The 17,062-nt window shown below is 42.4% G+C and overlaps 1 protein-coding gene across 1 annotated transcript in view; it reads left to right on the top strand.

Annotated features, from left to right (window-relative positions):
- ninl (ninein-like) overlaps positions 1 to 3,319 on the top strand; it is a gene marked incomplete at both ends in the record, with an annotated part of 135,787 nt that extends 132,468 nt beyond the window's left edge. Inside the window, 3 exons of the mRNA XM_080740901.1 lie at positions 193 to 402; positions 1,908 to 2,021; positions 3,128 to 3,319. Of these exons, the coding sequence (XP_080597027.1) occupies positions 193 to 402; positions 1,908 to 2,021; positions 3,128 to 3,319 (516 nt within the window). The remainder of the gene's footprint in view (positions 1 to 192; positions 403 to 1,907; positions 2,022 to 3,127) is intronic.
- Positions 3,320 to 17,062: the final 13,743 nt, after the last annotated feature.

Below are 17,062 nucleotides of genomic sequence, written 5' to 3'. Positions count from 1 at the left end.
TTTTTTTGTATTTGTCGCATTCATTATAGTAAATTTACCCCCATTGATTCCCGGAATCATTGGGGGTCAATTTATTGTAATCAAATTATTGTCTTTGGAATGTGACAAAAAAAATCATTTTGGGGGTGAACCACTCCTTTAACCCCAGTGTGACCTTCCTCCCTCCCTCCCTCCCTCCCTCCCCTTGGCCAGGCGGTGCGCGCGGACACGGCTCTGTCCCTGGTGCAGGCCCACCACCTGCGGGAGCTGCAGGAGGCGCGGGAGGTGGCGGGCAGCGCCCCCCAGGAGCAGCTGGAGCTCCTCCGCTCCAGGCTGGAGGAGGAGAGCAGCAGGAGCCACAGGCTGGAGGAGGCGCTGCGCTCCCAGGCCCAGCAGGCCTCCACACAGCTCAGCCTGCAGCAGGTAGGTCTACAGGGGCGTCACAAGGGGGGAATGAGTTACTAGGGCCCAAGGTGGAGGTGCCTTATTTTATGCTTTCACATTCAGGCCAGGAACACATTTTAGTGTATTACAGTACATGTACAGTATGTAGCAACATATTTGTTTTTGTAGGCTAATTTTGTAATAATATAGTTTTTCAGAAAACTGCTATTTTTGAAAAGTCGTGAAAATGTGTGCAAATCTTTGAAAATATGTATTTTTTAAGCGAACATTTGCATCTCAAAACTAAATATTTTGAGATGGGGGTCCGTGGCCAAATACATATCATGTTTGGGGTCCTTCACATGAAAAGGTTTGAGCACCACTAACATACATAGGTTTTTCAAAAAACCTTAGAAGGGTTTGAAATATTCAGTTTACAGTTTAGAGTTTAGGCACATTTTCACGATTTTTCAAAAAATAGCAGATCTACAAGCTCTAGAGTGCCGCGCTGTGAGCTTGTATATCTGCTATTCCTCAATAGTTAAAGCACACAAGAATGCGTTCCCAGTATAAATGGGTTAAACCCCCTCCCCCTATGAAGAACATTCATGGGGGGCCCGCAGTGAATCCTTGTACCCAGGGCCCAGAATTTGGTGCGACACCCCTATAGGTCTAATGTACATACTGTAGGACTTCCAGCAGGCCTCCACACAGCTCAGCCACCAACGTGAAGTTGGCACCCCATTTGATGAAAACATATACAGTATAAAAATGGTGTCATTCTTTAGTGCTGGATTTGTGCTGAATTGTGCTCTAATTTGTGCTGTTATCATTTTTTAGATATTCTATGCACCACCTCTGTTCTGCTGCCATGTTCCACCATAAGCACTGCTGCTCTACACCGCCCTCTGTTGGGCACTGAACTGGACTGCTGCTAAATTCTGCAAATTCATAACCACATCAATATTTATATATGGGTCCGTGGCCAAATACATTATAGTTTTGGGTGGTCTTTGACGTGAAAAGGCCAGTATTTCAAAAACCCTTAGAAGGATTTTCAAGGCATTTGTAGAGTCAGTCACTTCTCGCCTGTCTATGGGAGAAGTGATAACTACCTCCTTCTCTGGCCTCCTGAAAGGTGAGTTTTCAGGGCGGTTTTGAAGAATGCCAGCGAGCTACATGTTTTAAGGGAGGTAGTCAAGGAATTCCACACCTGGGTGGCAGAATTGCTATGTCCAAACTCTCCTGAACTTGAATGCAGCATCTTATATTGAAATCAAGAAATGTGTAGAAATCAAGCATGAGCCGAGTTCCAAGCTCACAACGCATTGCAGCGCGACCAGCTTGGAGGTCTGCTATTTTCGATGTTTTAACCAAAAGGCCCTTTTAGAAATTTCAGACCCTGCCTATCTAACATTCTCTGCACGTCCTTCTGTGTGTGTGTGTGTGTGTGTGTGTGTGTGTGTGTGTGTGTGTGTGTGTGTGTGTGTGTGTGTGTGTGTGTGTGTGTGTGTGCGTGTGCGTGCGTGTGTGTGTGTGTGCAGGAGCAGTATGAGCGGGTCATGTCCAGCATGCAGCAGCAGATGGATGAGGTGGACATGAAGCTGAAGAGCGTCAGACTGGTCCTGCAGGACAAGGTGGCACAGCTCAAAGAACAGGTGGGCAGACCGTCAGACAGAAGATGACAAACTAGCTCCTTTTGGAACCTCTCCCTCCGCTATACAGCTCCGACATGAGGTTCCTGACAAGTGCCATCCAAAAATAAAGGTCTCATACCCGTCTCTCAGGTGTTTACTTCTTAAAGGGTCACTCCACCACTTTTCAACCTATGTTCATATAATTGGTCCTCACTCAAAAATAGCTTTTTATTTTTTATTTATTTATTTATTCTCAGAGGAGGGCTGTGGGCAGGTCAGAAACCCATCGTCTTGTGACATCATCGATTGCCAATCCAGCTTATAGAAACTGCAGGCTTTGCGATAATAAAAATCTAAATATTCTTTTCAAAAATATTGATATATATATTTTTTTTTGGGGGAAAATGATGATGTCACAAGACGATGGATTCTGAACTTCCCACAGCTCTCCTAGGAGACTTGGACTGAGTAGAAAAAAATGGTGATATTTTTTCATGAACATTAGTGAGGACCTATTATATGAAGACAGGTTGAAAAGTGGTGAACTACTCCTTTAAGCGTGGAGGAAATTCTAAGCGGGGTGTTGAAATAAAGAGTTTAAATCGCTCATTCTGTCATCCGGTGCATTATTTTCCCCACTCATATTCGTTGTGTTTATACCACCCGGAAGTCTCATACCCCTTAGCAGCGGTGCTGCCACCTCTGGTCGCATGTCTGAAAAACACAGAACTGGCTAACAAAACGAGCAAGTTAATTGTAGGGCAACCAGGCTATTAGTACTTGTCCGACTTTATTCCATCTTCCATCGTCCCCTAAATAAACTTCTTTTTGTTGTCTATGTCAGTGGTGCTCAAACCTTTTCATGTGAAGGACCGGCAAAATTATAAGTATTTGGCCACGGACCCCCATCTCAAAGTATTTCGTTCCAGGGACCCCCAGAAGCTAAATTTGAGTTACAAATTGTTCGCTTTAAAAATACATATATTCAAAGATTTGCACAAACTTCCCGCAAATACCTGGTGGCGTGCTGTGAGCTTGTAGATCTGCTAGTTTCTCAATAGCTATAGTATGAAATAACCACAGGCCTAAATGGGCTAATGTTTCATACTGTTTGGGTCTCGCTGCAGATGTCGAAGAGCGCCAAGTCAAGCGTGCTGCTGAAGGAGCTCTACGTGGAGAACTCCCAGCTGATGAAGGCCCTGCAGGTGACGGAGCAGAGGCAGAAGAGCGCCGAGAAGAAGAGCTTCCTGCTGGAGGACAAGGTCTCCGCCCTCAACAAGCTCCTCAAGGACATCGTCTCCGCCTCCATGGTCACGTAGCCCCTGCCCCCCCTCTGCCTCCAACCCCAACTGGCCCATGTCCCCTGTCCCCTTCCACAGAAGAACTGTCTCATGTCCCCTGTCCCCTTCCACAGAAGAACTGTCCCATGTCCCCTGCCCCCTTCCACAGAAGAACTGTCCCATGTCCCCCCTCGCTCCTCTGAAGACCTTTCCCATGTCGTCGTCCCTCCCCCTTCCTTAGAACAGTGGTTCTCAACCTTTTCAGGCCGTGACCCCCAAAATAATCATATTTTAACTGGGGACCCCCCCTCCACCCTACAAGCACTAAGAGTTGAGGCATTACATTTTTTATATCATGGCTCTATTGTGAAAATAGCAGATCTACATGCTCACAACGCCTCGCAACACGAGACGTTGTGAGCATGTAGATCGGCTATTTTCACATTTCTGCCTCTAATATTTGACAATTTGGCCAATGTTTAATATGTCATTTTAGAGGTATTAAAAAGTCCTTGTATATATGCCTACCCTCTATACACTTAAACGTTATATTGGTTTGATTACTGTTGAGTGAGAAAACAACGTTGCACGTTAAGTTAATCATCGGGGGACCCCCTAAAATAGTTTGGGGACCCCCCTGGGGGTCCCGACCCACAGGTTGAGAACCACTGCCTTAGAAGAACTGTCCCATGTCCCTCCCTACTCAGGAGAACTGTCCCAAGCGGGGACATGGGACAGTTCTTTTGTCCCATGTCACACTGATCTCTTCCTCGATATTCAGTTCTCTGTCTCATCCCACAAAGCCAGTGGTTCTTAAACGTCTTAATTTCAAGGTCCCCCAGTTTGATATGCGTTAAGCTCACTGACCCCATCTGATGTTAATTAAACTCTTGAGAGGGTACAAATGGAACCAAATGGACGGGTCCATTTTGGTTCCTTGACTATCAGTAATTTAGCTGGGGACCCTCTTTGAGAACTGCTGCACAAAGCAAAGTGGTTTTAAAGACACACACAGTATGACAGACGATGAGGTCAAGGTTAACTAAACCAGGGTTGGAAATGATCACGGACCATTAACAGCTAGCCACTGGCTACCAGCCTGCCAGCTGCTAGCCACTGGCTTACCAACCACTAGCCACCAGCTACCAGCCACTGGCTACCATGACTGGCTACCGACCACTAACAGCTAGCCACTGGCTACTGGCCGTGAGTAGCTTACCGACCACTAGCCAGCAGCCACTGGCCAGTGGCCACTAGCACCTAGTTGGAAAGGATCATCTGTGGCTACCAGCTACCGGCCACTAGCAGTCAGGTTTGTCAGTCTGCTCCAGTTTCTAGTCCCCTTGCCAGAATCTGAACCCTGGCATATTGAGTACACCAAGGTTTTATGTTAGAAATGTTGAGTATGGGTTCCCAGCATTTAGAAACTGCTGGATGCTAACTTGCATATGTTGAGCAATTTTCATAATTTGCACAATTCGATTTATTTAGCATAATCCCCCATAATAATGGATAATATGTCAAAAACTGATTGGCTGATTTGAACAATATTGGAGTGGTTTTGGGGTTTATTGAGAATGCTGAATCCATTTCTGAAATTTTCTAAATTCAAAATGGCCGTTTTAAACCGGAAATGGCCAATATACCAACTTAAATCAACAGAAAAGTATCAAAATCACCCCACTTTAAGTTGGTATAAGGCCATTTCCGGTTTAAAACTGCCATTTTGAATTTAGAAAATGGATTCAGCATCCTCAATAACCCCCAAAACCACTCCAATATTGTTCAAATCGGCCAATCAGTTTTTGACACATTATCCATTATTATAGGGGATTATGCTAATTAAAGCTAATTATGCAAATTATGAAAATTGCTCAACATATGCAAGTTAGCATCCGGCAGTTTCTACATGCTGGGGACCCTTACTCAACATTTCTAACATAAAACCTTGGTGTACTCAATATGTCCGGGTTCACAATGGGGCTCTATGGGCTGGCAAGTAGACTATTCACCTATTCACCTATCCAGGTCCTATGTAGATAGAATGCTGGTGGAGCAGCGGAAGTCATAGAGAAGTTCTTCCCTATGAGTCACTTTGACCAGCAGCCTAGAAATAAGATGTTTTTCGATCCAATTAAATCCAGGAGGCTGCCTGGTGAAATGGCGGCTTATAGCCTAGAGTTTTGGGATGCTGGTTGCCGGTCGGCCACACTGTGGTCGGTTGTCAGCAAAGATTATTTTCCTTCTAAAGATGCTAAAGATAAAGATACACGGTACATTTCTGTGGATGCACAGGACAGCACTAGAGTGAACTATCTCAGCCATGAAGGTATTATATATGTACAGCATGTACTGTTTTCTTTTCTGTTTTATATGAATCAAATATGTTTATTTTTTATTATTTTAAACAAAGGTCAAAGCACAACTTTATTTTTATGAAGGTCAAGCCAGGGGTCAAGTGAAGTATAGTTCTATGTCTTCTACAGAAAGCAGGTTCTTTTAACTTTAATTTAACTGACAGAGATGAAGAGTTGAGATGGAGCAGATTGCACGCTGCGCGACCAAATGAGCTGATTCACTGCTACGCCAAGACGGCCGATCTAGGAGCTCACAATGCACAGCGCCGCACCGCGTCCTGAGCTTGTAGATCGGCTGTCTTGTCTATTTGTTTGTTTTTGTTTTTATACTTTTGAAAGTGAAGGTGGTTACGTCTGTCTGTGGGATTCATGAATATTGAACCAATGAAAAGTATTAACCCATTTAGGCCTAGGATTATTGACTGTTTAACTATTGAAAAATAGCAGATCTACAAGCTCACAGCGCGGCACCGAGTGCCGCGCTGCGAGCTTGTAGATCTGCTATTTTTGAAAAATCGTGAAAATGTGTGCAAATGTTTCAATATATATTTTCCAAAGCAAACTTTTGTAACTCAAATCGCTGCTTCTGGGGGGTCCCTGGAACAACATATTTTGAGATGGGGGTCCGTGGCCAAATACATTTAATTTTGGGGGTGACATGGAAAAGTTTAAGAACCACTGATTCAGAGGAAGGATTTAAAAGTCGGGTCAAAGATCGGGTCAAAGATATTCAAAGACGTCCTCACATTTTCACGATTTTTCAAAAATAGCAGATCTACAAGCTCGCAGCGCGGCACTCGGTGCCGCGCTGTGAGCTTGTATATCTGCTATTTTTTAATGGTTAAAACATAAAATAATGGTTAAAGTGGTTAAAATCTAACGCGACTCGGGTGCGTTCCAGGTATTTGAGAGTTAACGAGCTTGTGACTGAATAATCACTACATTGGATCCATTCCAACACTTTTTATTTTAAAGCAACGGTTTTGTCTTCCAGTGACAATAACCAACAAACCATGCACTCACATCAGGAGTTTGTAATGTCTAGCCAGATTAAAGATACAGTAAGTGATTATTAATTATCATTATTATTATTGTTTGTTGTTTTGTTAAAATAAGTGTTAAATAGCTCTATATTCTGAGTATTATTTATTCAGTAAGCTTCTCCCTAGCTCTTAAGTTGACAGAATGCGCATTTACCGGTCGGGATACCAATTTTATTCAATCAGGACGGAGAATGCATACAGGATACAAGATGAACAAGGGAGATTGGAAGTGAAATTAGACCGGAAACACTATGAAAATTCAACTGATAAATGTGTAGGCTACGCTTTTACTGATTGGCTGAAATTGGCAACCCCCCGCAAAATCTATTTTCTGTTTATTAAACAGATGGGGAGACCCGTTACTGAACAAATAGCAATGATAGAGTACGATATAGAGCTTTAACGTTCCAACAAAAACCTTTTGTTTTAACCAAAAAGTATCACTTATCTTACCTTTAATGGGTCTAAAGAAACAACTGAAGAATATTAATGATGTTTATTTCATAAAGATAACGACCAAAAGCACAGTATTTACAAGATTTTGCTACGCGGTTTGTCAAATCTGCACATTGTTTGTATTCCTTATTCTGAAGCACTGCTATTATATACCCAACCTGTCCATTCTTAAGTTATTGTAACAGTGAAAGATATTCTTGTTGTAAATCCTGTGATGTACTTTATTCACATCCTGTAGTTCTAGTTGTAAAGACAAGTTGGGACACACTGTCTGTCGTACGCTGCTCAGTCCTACCATGTTACTCATTATTGTACAATCAAACTGACCCAAGGAGTAAATAAAATGTCCTGTTGTTTTATCTGAACTCCTGTCTCCTGACCTTTTTTTTGACAGATTCAATTAGATTTTTAGATCAACGCTTATAGACACTTGTTTTCTTACTGCTACCATGTTAATTAAAAACTGTGGCTTCCCTATTTTGTGTGTGCATGTAATTACAGGCAACAGACATTTACATTTTTTTAGTAGCAAAAATAGATATGTGATGTTGTGAGCTTTTAGATTTGCTATTCAGCGCTATTCATTTCTATTAAGTAGGGGTGTAACAATACATTTTAACAACGATACAATACGCATCATGATACATGGTTAACGATACGATACATGGGCGATATTGGTTCATTCATGGAGATACGATACGATTTGATTCAATGATTTAAATTTGTCATCACACCGTGTTGCACGTGCCAAAAGTGCCCGATCTACAAGCTCACAGCAGCTCGCATATGCACGTCTCTCGGTCTGAAAAAATCATCCCCATCCCAGCTCTGTGCACTGTGTGCAAGCCCGCGGGAAGTATTTACAGCACGTCGGTCAGACGGACCCAGGCAGGATCTGCCAAGAATCGCATTTTATCAGTTTAATGGAAACAGGCTAAATTCGCTGTGTCTTGAGACGCATTTCTGATAATTCGCTTCCCTAATTCGAATAAGTTTATGGAAACATGGCTTCAGACACGAGACTTGATCGAAAATGATCAAAATATCAATTCTTCCACATTCTTTAATTGTGTTGACTTCTTGTAAATGAAGTAATGCTGATGTTTAACATTCTTGAGAGCGTAACAAATGGAACCAAATGGACCCCATTTGGTTCCATTGTTACACTCTCAAAGAGTTAAAGATCTGTAAGGGTCCATTCTCCATCAATAAGCAGGGGACCACCTGGAACCCTCAAGGACCACTGGTGGTCCCCGGACCACTGGTTGTAGGACCACTTGCATTATACCAAGCATGATGATAACGCACCTGAGATTAGACCTGGACGCTAATCTGTGTCACTCTAGATCTGAACCACTTTAATTAAAGGGTTACTGTCACTAAAAAGTCATCTTAAAACATGAGTTAATATTTTTATGAAGTCATTGTGGGAATGCGCAATTATAAGCCAATCAAATTAATTGACTGTAGGCCTACTTAGACTACTTACTGTACTGGTCAGCTGTTGTCGTTGGGGCGAGGGGCAGATTACACTGTGACATGAGCTTCAGACTGTTTCAGACCGTTTTCAGAGAGACCACTTGACCTATACAAGCGGTGCCGCGCTGCAAGCCTGTAGATCTGCTATTTTTGAAAAATCTGGAACATTTGTGTCTTTGAATATTTTTGACCCGATTCTATAAATGTCTTCTAAATCCTTCTTCTAAATCAGTGGTTCTCAAAGTTTGTCATGTCAAGCCCCACGGACCCCTGGCTTGTTCCAGGGACGCCCCCAGAAGCAGAGATTTGAGTTACAAATGTTTTAAAAAAATATATTCAACGACTTGAAAAATCATGCTTTTTCAAAAATAGCAGATCTACAAGTTCACAGGGCCACTGAGGGTCCCTGGACCACTGGTTGTAGAACCACTGCATTGTACCCAGCAGATAACATCTGGGATGCCAGATAAAGGGGGATGTTGCAAGGCTCTGGGTGGAAGGTTACAGGAACTCACTTACCTTTGAGAAGGAGTTCAGTGGAACACGGAGCGCTCCGCTAACACATTCCATGACACACGCTATAAGTACACGCTAAGAGGTCAAGAGGTCAGGGGCTGACCTCTCCTCCATGCCATGGACCCTCATAAAGCCGTTAGTGTGGGGGCCGTTTTTAGCCCAAGGAATGTTTTTTAGTGCAAAACAAATGCTTGCAATGGCAGCTTGTAAATGACGCGTCCGATCCGTCCGGATTGCATTGGACGCTTTCGGCGCTCGCCCTTACTGCCATTGTGACTCGTCCAAACCGTGGATGGGATTCGGACGCTTTGGGAGCTCGCCCTCCCTCTGCAATGGATTCAGAATCATGAAAACAACACAGTTTGACCCCTCGCATGCTACTTAAAGCACATTTATTTAGTCAAGTTAATGGGACCCAAACTGTCAGTATGCTGTCAAAAACTCCACTAGGGATTTTGAATTTCAAACTTTGTTAGATGTGTTACCAGACACTTCGAGACATTTCTTGGTAAATCATTTATTCCCAGATTTGATTAATATCCCCTGTATCATGGTCAGTATCATGTCAGTATCATGGTCAGTATCATGTCAGTATCATGTCAGTATCATGGTCAGTATCATGTCAGTATCATGTCAGTATCATGGTCAGTATCACGTCAGTATCATGGTCAGTATCATGGTCAGTATCATATCAGTATCATGTCAGTATCATGTCAGTATCATGGTCAGTATCATGTCAGTATTATGGTCAGTATCATGGTCAGTATCATCGCAGTATCATGGTCAGTATCATGTCAGTATCATGTCAGTATCATGGTCAGTATCATGTCAGTATCATGGTCAGTATCATGGTCAGTATCATATCAGTATCATGTCAGTATCATGTCAGTATCATGGTCAGTATCATGTCAGTATCATGTCAGTATCATGGTCAGTATCATGGTCAGTATCATGGTCAGTATCATGGTCAGTATCATGTCAGTATCATGTCAGTATCATGTCAGTATCATGTCAGTATCATGGTCAGTATCATGTCAGTATCATGTCAGTTTCATGTCAGTATCATGTCAGTATCATGTCAGTATCATGGTCAGTATCATGTCAGTATCATGGTCAGTATCATGTCAGTATCATGTCAGTATCATGGTCAGTATCATGGTCAGTATCATGTCAGTATCATGTCAGTATCATGGTCAGTATCATGTCAGTATCATGTCAGTATCATGGTCAGTATCATGTCAGTATCATGTCAGTATCATGGTCAGTATCATGGTCAGTATCATGTCAGTATCATGGTCAGTATCATGTCAGTATCATGGTCAGTATCATGTCAGTATCATGGTCAGTATCATGTCAGTATCATGGTCAGTATCATGTCAGTATCATGGTCAGTATCATGTCAGTATCATGGTCAGTATCATGTCAGTATCATGTCAGTATCATGGTCAGTATCATGGTCAGTATCATGTCAGTATCATGGTCAGTATCATGGTCAGTATCATGTCAGTATCATGTCAGTATCATGGTCAGTATCATGTCAGTATCATGGTCAGTATCATGTCAGTATCATGGTCAGTATCATGGTCAGTATCATGTCAGTATCATGTCAGTATCATGGTCAGTATCATGTCAGTATCATGTCAGTATCATGGTCAGTATCATGGTCAGTATCATGGTCAGTATCATGGTCAGTATCATGGTCAGTATCATGTCAGTATCATGGTCAGTATCATGTCAGTATCATGGTCAGTATCATGGTCAGTATCATGTCAGTATCATGTCAGTATCATGGTCAGTATCATGTCAGTATCATGTCAGTATCATGGTCAGTATCATGGTCAGTATCATGGTCAGTATCATGTCAGTATCATGTCAGTATCATGGTCAGTATCATGTCAGTATCATGGTCAGTATCATGGTCAGTATCATGTCAGTATCATGTCAGTATCATGGTCAGTATCATGTCAGTATCATGGTCAGTATCATGGTCAGTATCATGGTCAGTATCATGGTCAGTATCATGGTCAGTATCATGTTAGTATCATGTCGGTATCATTGTCAAGCACCTCTGATAAAAAGTGCCATATAAATGAACCATTTAGCATTTATGGTCAGTATCACTATTTAAAAAACAGTGAGAATAGCATTCACGTTGCATCACAATGTGTCACATTGCAACACATCCTATGAGCTTGCAGATCTAACTATTTCTGAAAAGTGTATGAAAATGGTTCATACTTTGTGAGGAATGCTGTGATAGCGTGAGTGAGCAGCAATGCATGAATATCAAAAAGAAAACCTACTTTGTAATTCATTTCTTAGAAGACTTGTGCGTTTTTAGAAGCAAGTACATAAGATAGACCAGGGGTTCCCAAACTTTTTTGTCTCAGGGCACCCCATGAATATTTTTTTTCATCTGAGGCACCCCTACATTATATTGTCGTTGTCAGGTGGACACCTTGTATGTCCAGAACCTTCTCTTTTTGTGTTATTATTTTTTTTTAAAAACAATTTAAAATAGTGAAAATAGCCGATCTACAAGCACATAGCCGATCTACAAGCACGCATTGCGAGGCGTTGTGTGCTTTTAGATCTGCTATTTTCACTACTTAGGGCTTATTGAAACTTGGAGATACAAGGTTTTTGCCTGACAGTGATATTCACAATTTTCACTCCCAGCACCTTATATTTATAGCATATTTTAGAGATTATGTTGTGAGGAAAACAGCCATTTTGGTTATAACTGATTGAAAATAACTTTGTACTTCAAGTTTAAAATGATACTCCAAATAAATTCCAAATATTATCGATTATTATCGAATATTATCGCAGCACCCCTGGACTGCCGTCACGGCACCCCAGGGTGCCCGTTGCCTGGCTCCAGCCAATAGACCCGCCCACTCTCTGAGTTGACTGCTTCTCTTGGTCTGAAGTTGGCATATGACACGCCTCTTTCTGTCGGTGTCTTGGCTGCACCAACCAATGAAATCAATGCAAGACGGAGGAGGGGTGGGTCTAACTTTTGAAAATCAACAGAAACAGTGGAGGGATAACCTGACTTGCGTCAGATGGTGGCAGTAGTGCGTAGGCTACCGCTCTACTTTACCATCTGAGATCTCTCGTGGGAGTTGATAACGCTCGTAAAGCCCCGGGCCGGACCAATCAGCGGCAGCTACGGGCGGGCTCTGAGCGGCTCTGAGCCAATAGAGTCTGATTGCAGACCACGTGGACTGAGTTACTAGGGTCCTGGAATTATTTTATACTTTAGCTATTGAAACATAGCAGATCTACAAGCTCACAGCTGCGAGCTTGTAGATCTGCTATTTTTGAAAAGTCGTGAAAACGTGTGCATAAATCTTTGAATTCATATATTTTTTCAGCGAACACTTGTAACTCAAATTTTGCTTCTCGGGGGGGTCCCTGGAACTAAATATTTTGAGATGGGGGATCCGTGGCCAAATACATATCATTTTGGGGGTCCTTCACATCAAAAAGTCTGAGCACCACTGAAAAAAAAAGGGAAAAAAAATCTAGATTTTTCAAAAAATAGCAGATCTACATATTATCTGCTATTTTTCAATAGTTAAAAGTACCCAAGACTCAGTTCATTCGCGAACGTCCCACCTCTATAGTGACATTATGCTCCAAACTGTACGGAGAAACTCTGGCTTGCATCTGACCACAGGTCCAGCCGTGGGGGAGGGGCCAGCCAGTCTGAGGACACTGTGTGTGTGTGTGTGTGTGTGTGTGTGTGTGTGTGTGTGTGTGTGTGTGTGTGTGTGTGTGTGTGTGTGTGTGTGTGGGTTCTATTTATAGCGTGAGGACAAGACACGTGCACACATAGACATCAAAGGGGGCTTGAGCCCCTGCCCTTTTACCCGTCTGTAAAAAGTGTCCTCTCCAGACCATGAATGCAGTTTTTACTATGGTGAAAGAAATGCCAATGCCCCCTCTTTCCATGCCATACCTGAAGGCAGCATTCAAGAGAATTGCCTTGTCCAAACTCTCCTGAACTTGAATGCAGCATCTCATGTTGAAAGAATTGCCCTCTCTGTGTAGAAATCCATGCCGTTACACCACATCTCCAGTATTCACTTGATTATGCTTAGTGTTCAGTGGAGGTGACAAACAGCGGAAATAGCAGACCTCCAAGCTCACAACGCGTGGCATTCTCTGCACGTCTCTGGTGTGAGGCTTGACTGGCTGGTTGCCCCCGGTTACCATGGTTACCATGGTTACCATGCGCAGCCTCAGACAAAAACACTATTCCTGTCTATTCAACATCCCTAGCAAAATGTTTGACAGCTAGGGTAATTCTGGGTCTCGTTCACTTACACTATACTGTATGCTTTATATAATATGCTTAGCATGTTAGGGGTCTAACTAGGTGCAATTATTCTGAATCCATTGCAAGCATTTGTTTTGCACAAAAAACATCCATTGGGTCAAAAACACCCCAAAGAACGATGGTTTAATGATGAGTCATCACTTTTCACAGTTGTATCGGGTCCATTTTTGCCCCAAGGAATGTTTTTCGTGCAAAACAAAATGCACACACACACACACACACACACACACACACACACACACACACACACACACACACACACACACACACACACACACACTAACCCTAACCCTAACCCTAACCCTAACCCTTAACCTAACCCCTAAACCTAACCCTTGCCATGTGGGACACTAAAATTTGTCCCCACAAGGTCTTTTTCTCCGATTGTACTATCTTTGTGGGCACCTGTGGGCCCCCACAAAGATAGTATTGCAAGCCCACACACCACACACACACACACACACACACACACACACACACACACACACACACACACACACACACACACACACACACACACACACACACACACACACACAGTAGTAGGATGTGTTTAGTACAATGCCAAAAAAAAAAGAATTGCGTTTTTTTGGCGGATTTGGGTGATTTCTATAGCGGTTTTGGGGGACTTTTATTACGGTTTCGGTCGGTGATTTTCCCCCACGCAATGGTATAGCAAGGAGCCACAGACAGACAGGCAACACACACACACACACACACACACACACACACACACACACACACTACAATGCCCTGCTCTGTTTCACCAACAGTGTGTTTCAAAAATATAAAACCCCCAGGCATGCAGAATAATAAACGACAGCGCAAAGCCCACATCAGAAAAGGGTTAGGGTCTGCACGGCGGCAGACCAGACAGTTTTGCAAATAAGGGAGAGATAAAGAGAGAGAGAGAGAGAGCACATTATAAAGTCAATCTTCTTACCTTGTTAAAATCTCACTTTATCCTTGATAGCGAATGAACTGTCCATGATGTCATGCAATAATCCCTTGGTATTAAAGTGATGTGTTGCAAATTTATGAAGCAAAACACACAGTCCACCATAAAGTAATCATGTTTCTGTGTTTACTCCTGCACCGCGCACGTTGTGATTGAAACCTAGACTGCTTCCGGGTAGATCTGCCGTTTCCCTAGCAACCTAAGCACAACGGTGGGGGCCAGGGTTGGGCAAGGAGGTAGGGAGCGCTTGGTTGTATCTTCTTGGACCGCGCGGAGGTGCCGAAAGTCGGGGGGACGAAGATTTACTATTCTATAACTCGGTAACGGCACTGAGTCTGCTCATGCGACTGGAGGGGGCTCAGGGGGGGCTGACCAGCTACCAGGGGGGGCTCTAGCCCCCGTAGCCCCCCCCCTTCCCGCGCTACTGGTTTGGGGGCACGCATACAAGTGGCTAAATATGTCATTTTACACAGAATAAACCCATTCCCAAGATACAACGCAACCTTTCATGGTTGGATGTGACTTATGGGGGCTAGAAGTGTTACTGTAAATAGCAATAAAGAAACTGCTGGCTTATTGTGTCTAAAAAGACATATTTAGCCACTTGTACGCATGCCCCCATGCGTACGTACGCATGCCCCACATTTAGCACGGTAAACGCAATAAAACAATAGAATGAAGCAAATGGAAACATTTTAACCCTCACTTTTCTTTTCTCTAATTACAATCTGAAATATGAACCCTTGTTGTAAAAAAACAAAGCTGTCCTTTAAGAACAGGGAGGTACCAAGGTATCTGGTCAAATATTTAGTAAATGTCAAAGACACCCATCGGTATGACACCAGAGGTAGCTCTACTGACGTCGTACCATACAAATTCAACAGCGGTCTGGGAAAGAGCACGTTCCTATACTCAGCAGCCGTTATGTGGAATGGACTTCCTATAGGAAACTTAAATCCATAGTCTCAAAGGACACTTTTAAATCTGCACACAAAAGATGGCAGAATGAAAAAAGACAATGTTCATAATTATAACTATGTCCCATTTGCAACAGTAAGATGCTTTTAGAGAATATTGTTGTACTGTGTTATTGTATTATTGTATGATTGATTGATTGATTGATTGATTGATTGATTGATTGATTGATTGATTGATTGATTGGAGACTTTATTAGGAGTTTGCATAGGAAAAGGTACAGTTTCATGATGGTACAGTTCACTGGTACAAGGTCTACTAAAAGGAGATCCTAGAAAAGACTAAGCTTATTTCTACAGGAAACCATTAAAGTATCTCATATAACATTGAATGACAGACAAATAGAACACAGTACTATGCAGTAAATATAGTTGGTAAAAAAAAGAAAGCACAAAAAAAAACAGTAAGTCTAAACAAACAGTAAGTATATACGAAGAAGGGTCAGGGGAGGGTACAAAGAAGGGTCAGGGGAGGGTAGGGCTGGGCTAGGTTTGTTTTACCAGTTGCGAACGGCTGCTGCCTGTAAATGTTTTTTTAGAGCGATTTTAAAGGATGCTAGTGATCGGTAGGGAATTCCACATTTTTGTGGTATAGCAGAAGAACGAGTTTGACCCTTTGTTTGAGTTGACTTTGGGTTGAACGTGATCTGTGGCACTGCCTCTGGTGTTGTAATTGTGGACATCCTTAACGTTTTTAAAGTATTTTGCCAGGTACTTGGGTATCTTAGTGGTGTAGTGTATCTTGTACACCAGGCCCATTGCAAGTTGTTGTACTCTGTCATCAACTCTGAGCCACCCCACTCTTAACTGGTGAGTAGCGGTGAGGTGAGTCTGATAGGGAAGGTTAAGCAGGACCCTAATTAGTTTGTTTTGGGCTGTTTGGAGCTTAGTCTTCAGGGCTTGTGGGGCGTCACGATACCATACGTGGACTCCGTAGTCAACCAGCTATGGTCTTCAGTGTGTTGAAATTGACCATCGGGGCAATCCTCTGTAGGAAACGAGTTTGTTGGTTGATTTTATTTATTACTTTAGTATTATATTGTATTGAGAAGGACCATGATGGAATGAAATAAGCCTACTACTTTTCTTATGTTCATCCTTTTGGCTATGTGTATGCTAATGTGTCAATAAAGAAATCAATGAATCAAAAACTATTGAAAAATAGCAGATATACAAGCTCGAGTGCCACGCTGCGAGCTTGTAGATCTGCTATTTTTTGAAAAATCGTGATCCCAGCTAAAGTATAAAATAATGAAGGCCCTTGTGACGCCCTGAGTGTGGTTGCCCTCACAGGGCAACCACACTCATACCCTGATGAAGACGTAACATGTCCAAACGTTGGTAATTTATTAATAAAGTTTATTTCATCGTTCAAGGGTTCAAGGTTCAAGGTTGTACTTTATTGTTAGGTATTTTGTACAGTTACATAAGAGTTAAACGTATTATTCCTTCAGACAATGCAGTGATATACAGTAGGGCATTCACCAAATATTTGAATATTCGAATATCAAAGTCACTATTCGACGTTGTTCACCGAAGTCGAATATTCTTTTTTTTTTTTTTTTTTTTTTATATATATAGTTTATAAAGCTTGGCTAGATAGGAAGTCATAAGAATGAGTTGTCAATTTCCGTGGTGGATGAATTTGTTA

Source organism: Nannobrachium achirus (assembly GCF_963921795.1).
Source record: "Nannobrachium achirus genome assembly, chromosome: 13".
In the NCBI taxonomy this organism is placed as follows: Eukaryota; Metazoa; Chordata; class Actinopteri; order Myctophiformes; family Myctophidae; genus Nannobrachium; species Nannobrachium achirus.
This window is presented reverse-complemented; position numbering and strand designations above follow the sequence as displayed.